Here is a 13,358-nt window from a genome sequence, read left to right on the forward strand (position 1 = left end):
CTAGGCGATTAGACATTTCAACACAGATTGCATTTTAGCTACATGCCCTCCAGCGACAAGCAGTCGAGGGTGAAGGCAATTGGCTTGGCTTGCATGTACAGTATGTGCACTGTGAGTCTACTTCCAACCATGGCTCCTAACGCTAAGAGACTGTGGAAAAGGGAGGGTCAGGAGCATGTCCATACTTTGATGATCTTTCCAAATCTTTCTTGAGAGGATGATGTACAGTACAGTCTCTTGATGAATGAATACGCAGGATCACAATGGATCCAAGCCCTCAGGGCTTTTTGTGTTATGCTACTTAATGCAAACACACACACACACACACACACACACACACACACACACACACACACACACACACACTTTCAGGTGGGGGTCCGCGGCACCACATATTTTCAGGTGGGGGTCCGCGGCACCACATATTTTCAGGTGGGGGTCCGCGGCCACATTACACATCATTTTGGGGGACCTTGGTTTAAACACGTCTGAGAATAACCGCTGTGTTAACTATACTAGTCTGAAGAAGAGCATCGGCTCGAAACGTCACCACTGCGTATTTGTTAACTAATAAAGCTGTGCAAAGTGTGCTGCAGCTTCCATGTCTTTGATCTCAGTTCACTTTGGAGCCATGAGGCAGATGCCTTCAAGAGGTCTGTCAGATGTGCACTGCCTGTCTTTGATTCTGTGTGTTAGCGGCAAGTCTATAGCTTCCATTTGAGAGTCCCCCGACTCTCCCATCGATCTGGCAATGGTGAGACTATACTGCAGTGGTCTTCAACAGTGGGTCTGGGACCCATTTGTGTGTCACGAACACACATTTGTATGGGTCCTTTTATTTATTTTTGTTTACTACTTTCCTAATCGAGCGAGGATGTACACGCATCTCTTTGTTGTATATATGGAACATACTGTACTGTAGCCAAGCTGTTCACAAAAAGTTTACCTAACTTTGCTATACAGAAATGTACATATTGTTACTGTTTTTATTACTTGATCATTATTTCTTGCACTCTTTATTTCATCCCTGCTGTGCTTGCTGTGACTAATGTTTGATGTTATCTATGCTGCTGCATTGTCTGAAGGAAGCCAAACAAAAACTAGTTTTACTCTTATGTACCTGTACACAAGATGTAACAACCCTTGAACCCCAGCGCTTGAACCTTGATGAATGAATACAATTTACAATTTAATCCAGAGCGATTTACAGTAAGCAAGAACAAAAACATGGCAATACATCAAATACATAAAAATCGACATCATGAATCATACGTAAGCTACGAACCTAACAGTGGAATATCTATACATGTACTTCCAGCCTCCCTGCGTCGGCAGATCTGAGCGCACCCATATACCTTTGGTTGCTTTGAAGGCTAACATCAGAGTTTTGTACCCGCGACCGGGAGCCAATGGAGGGAGCTGAGAAGGGGGCATTAAGGCCAGTAAGGAGGGAGTTACAATGGTCAAGTTTTGATGAGGCTGTCTGGATAAGGAGCTGGGCCGAATACATAGAGGTTTTTCTTGGCATTAAAAAAAGGGAACGGACACAGACCGAAACAATTCTGGCAGTCAATGAGTTTTAACACTAATCAAACTATGAAATAATAATAATAAAATAGAAAAAAATATAGTGTGTAAAAAATAAACTAAACCAAACTAAACTAAAAAATAAACTAAACTAAAACTGCTCCGATCCTCACCTTGCTCTTTGAGGCGGATGATCTCGGTGTCCGATCCGAAGCTGTTCCAGGCCGTACAGTTGTAGATGGTCTGGAAGTCGGCGGGGACGATGTTGCTCATGGTCAGCGTGGAGATGACCCCCTCGTCCGTGCTGACCGTCTCCACCGTGTAGCGGCCCGACGTGCCCGACTCCAGCACCGTCTCCTTCCACGACCACGCCTGAGGGCAGAGGTCAACATCGTCACTGTCATGCAGGCGGAAACACCTCGTATCTCCATATTTACATTTGGTGTGTTTTTTTTGTAGTTTTTTGTTAATTCATGCCCTACTTGGCCTACTGGGTCATGCTACAGCGCCACACGGACGCTTCAAAAGTAGCAGATCGGCGACGCGTTTTGAGATACTGTATATCTCTTATCTCCATATTTAGGACCAGATTCTACAGATTTCTGAAAAACGTTATGTTTTTGGCCGCCGACCCCCATCTCAATATAATATGTTGTTCCAGCCAGGGAACCCCCCAGTAGCAAGGATTTGAGTTACAAAAATAGCAGATCTACAAGCTCGTAGCACGAGCGTTTTGAGCTCGCCAAACTACTACTTTTGAAGCTTATTAATCTGAATTACTGAAAAGTAACCGTTTTCTATATGAGGTTTCCACCCGATGGAGACGATATAACAGATACTGTCTCTGTTGCCACAAATACAGTAACTACTTAAAACCCTCTATGGGGTAAGTAAACTGGACATGAGTCTCATGCCCTATACACATTTTTGACGAATGTTCCCCCCAGAATATGGATGGTGGGGTTTAAGTAATTAAGAGAGAGAGAGAGAGAGAGAGAGAGAGAGAGAGAGAGAGATAGGGCAACAACGTAAAATCCGTAATAGTCTTAAGGTCCAACTGTGCCACGTACGTGCTGTTTACATTTCTGACAATCAGTCACTACTAAAATCCTCAGTGTTAATCTAATTAACTCAGAGAGGCTACAGATGTAACCAAATGAACACATAAATAAGGGTCCATTTGGTTACATTTGTTTCACGCAGCGCAGTTGTTAGACGGTTGTGCACGATGAGTTGTTATTTTGAAACACCTATTATGCATAAAATAGAAATAGGAGGTTAGAGTGGTTTCAGGTGCCCGACGGACACCACTTGGCTCCTGTTCCACCAAAACAACCTTTGGTTCTAGAACTGGTTCCGTTCTAGATTCTTGGAACCCTTTGGTGCTTTCACGGAACCGGCAGCCATAAACTAACGTTTAGGGTTCTGAACCAACTCATTGCCGCAGCGGAAACACTCTGAACTGGTTCAATATTAGGCGGGGTCGAAAGAAAAAGAACAGAACCGGTTCAGCCCCGGTGGAGGTAAAGGGGCCTTTGAGAATCACTAGCGCACTGCATGCATTGTGACCAATACAGTATGTTCCCTAAGGCCACGAATGAACGGATACACTGCATGCATTGTGACCAATATGTTCCCTAAGGCCACGAATGAACGGATACACTGCATGCATTGTGACCAATATGTTCCCTAAGGCCACGAATGAACGGATACACTGCATGCATTGTGACCAATCTGTTCCCTAAGGCCACGAATGAACGGATACACTGCATGCATTGTGACCAATATGTTCCCTAGGGCCACGAAGGAACGGATACACTGCATGCATTGTGACCAATATGTTCCCTAGGGCCACGAAGGAACGGATTCACTGCATGCATTGTGACCAATATGTTCCCTAGGGCCACGAATGAACGGATACACTGCATGCATTGTGACCAATATGTTCCCTAGGGCCACGAATGAACGGATACACTGCATGCATTGTGACCAATCTGTTCCCTAGGGCCACGAATGAACGGATACACTGCATGCATTGTGACCAATATGTTCCCTAGGGCCACGAATGAACGGATACACTGCATGCATTGTGACCAATATGTTCCCTAGGGCCATGAAGGAACGGATACACAGAGGCTGTGTGACTCACGATGCGGTCGGGCGGAGGGGTGCTGCGGATGAAGCACTTGATCTGTCCCTTCTCTCCATAGAGTGCCTGCTGGGTCTGGGTGCTCGAGATAGTGGGCGGACCTGTGGAGAGAGAGAGAGAGAGAGAGAGAGAGAGAGAGTGAGAGAGAGAGAGACATGAGAGAGAGACACTCAATCACCACAATAAACCTAAGTCGTACATCACTCTGACGATCCCGGGGCGCATGCATTATCTGGCCCACAAGGGACGCCGGTGGCAAGGGCAGCCAGAGGCGTGCTCGTATTACATTTACAGTAAAAAACCCTCCGAGACGTTATTCATCGCGTGATTTTAATTAGCTGTTGGGGTGAGAGGTGTTTTTTTATTTTATTTTATTTTCTTGCATGGGGAAAGGGAAGGGTGTTTTACGACAGAACTCCTGGTGGGAAAAAACATTACAGCGGGACAAAAGAATATGGAAGAAAAGGAGCATGGGGGGGAAGTGGGGGGATTGAGGAATTCACCAGTGGCGACAGAAGAGGGCTTGAGAAGCCTTGGTCATTGTGCTTATATTCCACGCCTGCCACGCTCAATGAATGACTTAATGACTCTAGAGAGTGTGTGAATGTGAGTGTACAAAATGTACACTCACCGGTGGCGAGATAAGAGGGTTTGACAAGTATGCGGTTATATTCCGTATAGCTGCCGCGCTCAATGACTGAGTATGAAGACTCGGATAGGTGTTTCACACGCAGCACACACTTTGCCCGCGTTTGAACGAGATTGAGAATCTTTGAAAGTGGCCTGACCCTCGACCTCGACCGGCTACGACAGATAATGACAGCCGTGTCGCTTTGAAAGGGTCCTCGCGAAAATGAAGAACTTGCCGACCCTGAAAAGGGAAAAAGCCAAATTCAATGGCCGCTCTCCACGCTTGCCCTTGGAAAATTCCTGTCAGTTTTGCAGACGCAGACCACATATTACCAGGCCATGGAAGACAAAAAAAAAAGAATAATAGAAGAGATGGAGTGAGGTGCGAAATTGCAGGTGCAGAACCCATTTGAATTCTTCAGTGGCACCGGCGCAACCCACCTTTTGGATTTAAGACCTAGATTGTGAACAGAGCAGATCCACTGCTTTAGCACACCAATGACTTTATCATTGTTTAAATCGGTACGAACACAGTGTTCACTTTATTTTAATTGTGTGACTGACCCTGTCTGTGACCCTGACAAATGTGACCTGAGGCCACGATTCTACAAAATGTCTTCTAAATCAGTTTTCTGAAAAAACTTGCATTTCTGATCTCAAACCATTTCATGGCAAGGACCTCCGGAATGATATTTGTGTGTGGACATCCCAAGTCAAAATATTTGGTTCCATGAGGGATCCCCAGAAGTAAAGATTTGAGTTGACAATGTTTGCTTTAAAAATGTATCATTCAAAGATTTGTACAAAATGTGGGTTCAAAAAGAAAATAATAAATAAAAATATTATAATAAAAATAATGTGCTATTTTTAGCAGTATAGAATAATGGTTAAAGTGGTTAAATTCTAAGGTGACACGGATGCTTTCCTTTAATGGGTAAAAGGAGGGGGTAAAATCAGGGGCACAGACATTATTTCCACATGCAGGGTCCTACCGGGGTCCGCTTATCCGACGAGAGAACTACAAATGAGTGCTATAATTAGACGGCCGTATCTAGTTGGTGGTCTCGGTCTGTGGATATATGGCCAGAGGGGGTGTGGCCACATAGGAGAAGCACCAAGGGTAGATTCCATAAGGAAAGAGATAGGGGAGGAGAACGTGTCACCCTCAATATAAATGTATGATTCTGAAGTGACAATGTGACTTCTGCCGTGTCGCTCGACTAAAATAAGACATTTGCACCTGCGGAGAAGAGGGTGTTGATACTGTATATCACTCCCCGCGAGAGCACTACTCTGCAGTGTTTCCGTTAAGAATATATGCCATTATAAATTATAGGCTTTACACTTCTCATGCCCCCAGGAGTCACAAAGTGAATAGTCTGTAACGGCGAAAGCAATATATAGTTCCAGACTGATATTTCAGCTTTTCTGGTCAATTATGTTAACGTGGCATATAATAAACAAATGGGTTTAACTGCAGAAATGCACTCGGAGAGATGCCATGCGTTGTGTTATGCCTTGAACACTGTCTTAACACATTAACACCTGAGACCAGATTCTACAGTTTTCTGTTTCTATGTCAGTGGTGCTCATATACAATTTAATGTCAATGACCCCAAAAATGATACTGTATGAAATTGGCCGCTGACCCCCATCTGAAAACATGCTGTTCCAGAGACGCCCCAGAAGCAAAGATATGAGTTAAAAACCTTTGCTGGGAAATAATATATATTCAAAGATTTGCACGTTTTCACGATAAAAAAAGCAGATCTACAAGCTTACTTACTTACGCACTACTGTATGTAGTTGAGCTTGCAGTTTCTATTTGTGTGTTTAAAAGCTAAGGCGAAAAACAGATGCGTTATTTATGTACATGGTATTTACAACGTTTCGACCCTTTCGGGTCTTCGTCATGTACAGTATGACGAAGACCCAAAAGGGTCGAAACGTTGTGTCTAAGATACAGTGTGCGGACAACCCTTCTTTTTCATTGTACGTATATTTTAGTTCAGCACCTGTAGAATTTCTGGAGATGTGCGTGCTTCTTTTTGGATCCTATCTCTAATATTAATGTGGTATTGCCCTTAAGAGCATCTGCTAAATGCCTAAATTGTAAATTTGTGATATCGCCTCTGTCGGGTGGAAACCTCACGTGTCCAAAACTGTTACTTTTTTGGTGTGTTACTTTTACTTTTATTCAAATTAAAAAAGTAACAGATCTAGAATATGGAGATAAAAGGTTTCTGACATAATGGCTCTGGCTGGCTCGAGGCTAGATCAGGAGGTGACGGATTAGTATCCAAACCCCCACGCGTGCGTGTATGGCGACCTGCCCTAATTTGGGCAGACCAGCTCAGACCGTGGATATCAGTTGTCTTATGGGCCGAATCAAGGTTATTATTGGGGTATAAAATCTTCATCTGTGTTCCCTGCATTAGGATAATGATGAGGCATTGGACTCACTAGATCAGTGATTTCCAAACACTGGGTCGGGAAAAACATGTCACGTATCACGGACCCATTTTTTCGGAAGTCTAAATATACGCTTTTTCTTCTCCCAAAAATATTTTTTCTTCAATAGAAGAGCAGGGAGACTAAATGCAACAACCCAAATTGTACAAGTTTTGTATTAACATACTTTGTTGAAAAAAAACATTCACACAGCTAGAATAAAGAACTTAAGAGCAGGTGCGTAGGCAAACGAGTGCACGTCAAAAATAGAAGAATACGCCTGCACACTTCCAAACTGCAAAGGATTATTCAGGATAATTCAGTTTGTTTCTAGAGCTGATTTGCTATTTATTTTTGAAAAAGCTAATAGTTTTAGTTTACTTTTTTTATTAGTTTTAGTGTTATTGTATTATTTATTATCATCCCAAAAAGTTTCTAAATAAATGGACAAAGATTAAATATAACAGCATTTTGTCTTTTTGGTCCGTCAGTGAAAAAGTGCCCCTCCATCCGCTTCAATGTTAACTGAAATTATAAAACCCATTTATCTCGGATTATTTTCTCAGATTGAGTTTTTGATCAAACAAGCTTTATTCACGGCTCATAAATAATGAAAGCGTCGATGTTCACAGTTAGAAAAATTACATTTCGGGTGAATTATAAAAAGATTGTGGGGCCTTAAAAAAAGGGCCGGACTGAAAAGACCATGGTAACAGAAGAACAGGGGGCAAAATAAATCTAGCATTACATGAGCTAACTATAACCTTGGAGAGATGTTTGGGTTACTGAAGACCTTCTTTAGCCATAATACAGTGCAGTCTGACAGTTACTTCAGACACATTCAGCAGTCTGACAGCAGTTGCCAGTTACGGTACAAAAGACGCAAAGATTTGGGTCATGTTCAACCAATCACTAGGCAAAGTCTGTGATTACCAAGAGGTGACAGCTTGTGATGATGACCATTATGGTGACATCGTTATTGAAATAATGATGTCAGACTGTTGTGTTATGCCGGAAGAAGGTCATCAGTCACCCAAACGTTGCTTCTCTCTCATTAAACGCTCCTGTACCGTGCAGTTTGGCAGTGTGGGCGGGCATATTCTTCTATTATCGATGTATTAACAGACAACATTAGACAAAGCACACACAGAGCTGATGGACTGTTAAAGAGCTCAGGGACGTTATAGTCACCGGTCCTGCAGGTTCCTCCTCTCATGCAACGCAACCCACTCCCACAGACTATAGTGAGCCTGGGCTGAGTGGGCAACGTGTTGACCTAGTGCTGTGACACTGACTATAGGAATACCATTTGAAAATGTTTTAATGTAATAAAATAGAACAGAAAAATCACGATGATGATGATGACAAACAAACAGACATATTCCAGATTCCAATATCCACCTGCTCCGTTGGACACGGACGCGATGATTTCCTCCGTCTTAATTATGTCATCTCTGTTGTCGGGTGGAAACAGTTACTTTTCAGGATTCATGTTCAAAATTAACAAAAGTTGCATATCTACAAGCTCAAAACGCGTTGTTTCGTGCCATGTTTCGTTTCTTGTGAATCAAGTAGGGCGTTAATTTACGGAGAAACAAAAATGTAGAATATGGAGATTTCTGTGCGACACACTGCATGCCTCTGACTCCCTTTGTCATACTGACCATACTGACATGCTAAAAACCTGGCAGTACAACAGGCTCACATAAAATGTGAGTCTGTTGCACATAACGTGCGAGTGTGCCGGACTGCTGGGTTTTTAGGGAGTTTCAGAGCATAGCTCCATTCTAATATTATTAGAATGGAGCTATGCTCTGACACTCCCTCCTTGTTTTGTTCCTACGGGTCTTCAGCCATATGTGAGCTGTGTATAAATAAGGTGAAAGAACTCGTTCTAACTTTTAGCAGTGAAAGCTTTTGGTGAAAAATTGGCGCGCTATAGCGACAGTACTGCATATTGGACTGCAGATGTTACAACATTCATGAAAACTATTTCATTCACCTCCCATGGCACAGCATCGGAATACCCAAAAGTCTAGCCTGGAGGGTAATAACTAAATATGTGGCGGCAGCTCTAGTGGCCCTTGGAGTGCACGGCATAATAACCCTGCATTACTTATTGTAGTGGAGACAACCTGATTCTTTTAGCACACTCTTGAGAGGTGGTAGCCCTGCCCCCGCTGGCGTTCTCATTTACTCTAATATTTATCGTAAATCTCAGGAAAAGTTGTCGCATTCCTGCTAGGTGAATTGCTTTGTTCTTTCCATGTACTCACTCAGACACTCCTCTAATCGTCTCAGAGAGTTCAATACTGCCTCTCGCTTTACTGCAGCGTGCAGAGATGATTTTAAGGGTTTTTCTAAACCTCATGCATGGCAGCCTTGATGACCCGTGAGGACTGGAGAGTGGCCCTAAGTTACTAGGCATGTGCCCGTCAGCCACCGGCTTACTTGGGAACGATGCAAGTTGGGAACCTACAATGCAGTATAGCATCCATTTCAACCGTCTGTCTGTGTCCCTTTTGTCTCCATTTATGGAGATCTCTTTATCTGTCTGTCTGCCTGCATGTGTCTGAGGAGTGCAAACTGACTGTGAAAAGTGGACTGGTTAAGTAATCAAATGGCAGGTGTGGGGTTGCCATGGCAATTAAGTGACTGAGGCAGAGGCTGGGAATTATACAGGTGAGCATTAGTCCACTGGCAGAGCCTGACCAGAGCCTTTTGTGGTGGATCTGGACAACCGTGTATCTGACCGACTCGACACCATGCACTCCCTGTGGTGGTGGTGTGAAATGTGTGTGTCAAATTTGAAGTCGCTGAGGCATATTCTGCATGTTTCTACACTATACTGTCCATGCCTAACAATAACAAACTTTTCAGTATTTCCCGTATTGCTTCCAAGATCATCGGACTACACCCACACTTTCTGCATGATTATGAACAATAAGGCCATCACACGGCTAGCACTTCATCATCCTCTGTATCGCTTCTTTAACCTTATGCATCTGGACAAAGATAAATCCATTATTATTATTAACCTTAATTGTCATGGGAAAAGGTCCGTTTTAGTAGGAGTTTTGTTCCCTCAGCCATCGCGGCAATAAACAAACTGCCCCGCCGATAGGATGGTTCTGTATACTGTGGGGACCTCATGGCTTTTTTGTATTGTCTTGGTGTTATGTGCTATGTGTTGTTTTTGATGTGGGTGTTTGAACAGACTGTGAATGACGAATATCCTTCGGGACAATAAAGATTATTATTATTATGTGGACAGACGTACTATTGCGTACACACAGAGACGTGGTTCATTTATTGTAAGATAATATGTACATAAATTAGCAATTTATGCATTTAAAATGGGATAGTTTAGACCTGTAGTGTTGCTTGTGAATGTGCATTCTGAGGTTAATACCTGAGGTGGGACATTTCCAAGACATTCCTCAGTGTGAAATAAATCTAACATGTTCAACGGGTTTTGAAGTAATTTGGAGTTGGCAATTCATCAAATGTATTATGCAAATCTATCAGAATACGTACAAGGTTTTACTAAGAAATTCGATATAAACGACCCATCCCGCATATGATTTGACGGTAAATTGAAGTCACCCATGTGTACCCAAAGCTTTTATGCCTTTAGAAAATCACAAAGGAGCCAAGTAATATGCTGACGATCTAGCTGACCTTGCGGAGTCTGTCCATGTGTCTTTATATGTATTGATTCTTTCAAAAAAGGCTTCAATTAACTGTGACCAGAAATCACAGGGCTCAGAAATGGAGAATGTTTCCCATACAAATTCATGTAATAATGCTTTCTTAACCTTTTATCCTGTTTTTTACAGCGACAGAACAGTTTGCCCAGGCAAAGGCACTTTTATTATGGCTAAGGCAGCTGGCCTGTGGTTCTGTGGAATGGTACAGTATAGTGCATTTTGCGGGGGGGTGGAGGGTGGCGGATCGGACAGACCACCAGACACGTTTAAAAAAGAAAATGCAAGGCAGTGAGAAATAACAACAAACACAGTAAACACTCCGCTTTCCAGCCTGTCAGCTGCCTTTTTTCTGTCATCCTTATGATTGATGCAAAGCAAAGCTGTGGAACTCTTTGTTGGGGACATGTAAACAGTGTACATCATAGAGTACATCAGAAGAGGGTTTGAGTGCATCAATACAGTATATCATTAAATGGGCGTTACAGACCATTAGTATACTCTACATGAAAAATCAGACCCGTCTGAGCGGATACTTTTATAAGTTATTGTTACTGTGTGTGTGTGTGTGTGTGTGTGTGTGTGTGTGTGTGTGTGTGTGTGTGTGTGTGTGTGTGTGTGTGTGCGTGCGCGTGTGTACACGTGTGTGTGTGTGTGTGTGTGTGTGTGCGTGTGTCAAGCCCTCCTCCCTGGCCGTTCCTGAGGGTTGTATTGTAATGACCCTTCCTGACCCAAATCAGCATGCTGCATGCAGGGGTCAAAGGGCGTACTACAACAGGTCCGTACTCAAATAGACATACAGACAGACACACATCACTACTCAAACAGACATATGAACAGACACACATCACTACTCAAACAGACATACTGACAGACACACATCACTACTCAAACAGACATACAGACAGACAGACACACATCACTACTCAAACAGACATACAGACAGACACACATCACTACTCAAATAGACATACAGACAGACACACATCACTACTCAAACAGACATATGAACAGACACACATCACTACTCAAACAGACATACTGACAGACACACATCACTACTCAAACAGACATACAGACAGACACACATCACTACTCAAACAGACATACAGACAGACACACATCACTACTCAAACAGACATATGAACAGACACACATCACTACTCAAACAGACATACTGACAGTCACACATCACTACTCAAACAGACATACAGACAGACACACATCACTACTCAAACAGACATACTGACAGTCACACATCACTACTCAAACAGACATACAGACAGACACACATCACTACTCAAACAGACATATGAACAGACACACATCACTACTCAAACAGACATACAGACAGTCACACATCACTACTCAAACAGACATACAGACAGACACACATCACTACTCAAACAGACATACTGACAGACACACATCACTACTCAAACAGACATATGAACAGACACACATCACTACTCAAACAGACATACTGACAGACACACATCACTACTCAAACAGACATACAGACAGACACACATCACTACTCAAACAGACATACTGACAGACACACATCACTACTCAAACAGACATACTGACAGACACACATCACTACTCAAACAGGCATATGAACAGACACACATCACTACTCAAACAGACATACTGACAGACACACATCACTACTCAAACAGACATACTGACAGACACACATCACTACTCAAACAGACATATGAACAGACACACATCACTACTCAAACAGACATACTGACAGACACACATCACTACTCAAACAGACATACTGACAGACACACATCACTACTCAAACAGACATACAGACAGACACACATCACTACTCAAACAGACATACAGACAGACACACATCACTACTCAAACAGACATATGAACAGACACACATCACTACTCAAACAGACATATGAACAGACACACATCACTACTCAGACAGACATACTGACAGACACACATCACTACTCAAACAGACATATGAACAGACACACATCACTACTCAAACAGACATACTGACAGACACACATCACTACTCAAATAGACATACGGACAGACACACATCACTACTCAAACAGACATACAGACAGACACACATCACTACTCAAACAGACATACTGACAGACACACATCACTACTCAAACAGACATACGGACAGACACACATCGGTACTCAGGCCCTATGGACAGTTAAGTTAAGCATTGGAGACGGTGTGCCACCGCTCAAAAAAAAGGAAACATATAAATAGTGAATCACATTTATAAGTGAATTTGGAATAATGGGGAATTTACTACATTCACCCGCAAATTTGTAATAGAGACTTAAATGCTTCTTACTCATGCAGCTTTACTGCTAAATTCTGAAAATAGCACAGCTACAAGCAACCCTGCAACACGGCACACCCACGGCTTGCAGATCGAGATCGGCATATTTCCAGCACGCATCCCAGCCTTCATTACAACATGGATATAAATCAGGCTTCATCCTGATAACGTGCACACATTCGTCAGTGGATCTAACGGCGTGTACTTACCATTCACCGTGAGAGACACCTCCTTCTCCGCAGCACCCACTCTTGGGACCACGGCCCGGCACACGTACTTCCCAGCATCCTCCGGCTTCACGGCTCTCAATGTCAGCGTGTTCTTGTTGCTAAGCGCCTGTGTGGTTGAAAGGTCATATAAAGGATGGCTCAGGTTCCGTGCGTGAGAGAGCGGTCTTTATCGCACCTGGATGCAATAAGCACTATGATGAGAAGGACAGGACATGATGGTCATTTGCAGTAATGAATCCCTTCAGAGGAAATTAAAGGTCCAATGCAGAACTTATTTGAATGGATAAAACATTTTAAACAATCTGTATGGTAGTGGAGTGAAGTATAG

The 13,358-nt window shown here is 43.0% G+C and overlaps 1 protein-coding gene across 1 annotated transcript in view; it reads right to left on the bottom strand.

Moving 5' to 3' along the window:
- Positions 1 to 13,358, bottom strand: part of LOC308327152 (kin of IRRE-like protein 3) — a 233,674-nt gene that overhangs the window by 13,149 nt on the left and 207,167 nt on the right. The window contains exons 9-11 of the mRNA XM_080780360.1: positions 13,010 to 13,136; positions 3,677 to 3,777; positions 1,701 to 1,899 (exon numbers count right to left, since the gene is read on the bottom strand). Coding sequence (XP_080636486.1) covers positions 1,701 to 1,899; positions 3,677 to 3,777; positions 13,010 to 13,136 — 427 coding nt within the window. The remainder of the gene's footprint in view (positions 1 to 1,700; positions 1,900 to 3,676; positions 3,778 to 13,009; positions 13,137 to 13,358) is intronic.

The sequence above is a fragment of the Protomyctophum bolini genome (genome assembly GCF_963924005.1).
Source record: "Protomyctophum bolini genome assembly, chromosome: 13".
In the NCBI taxonomy this organism is placed as follows: Eukaryota; Metazoa; Chordata; class Actinopteri; order Myctophiformes; family Myctophidae; genus Protomyctophum; species Protomyctophum bolini.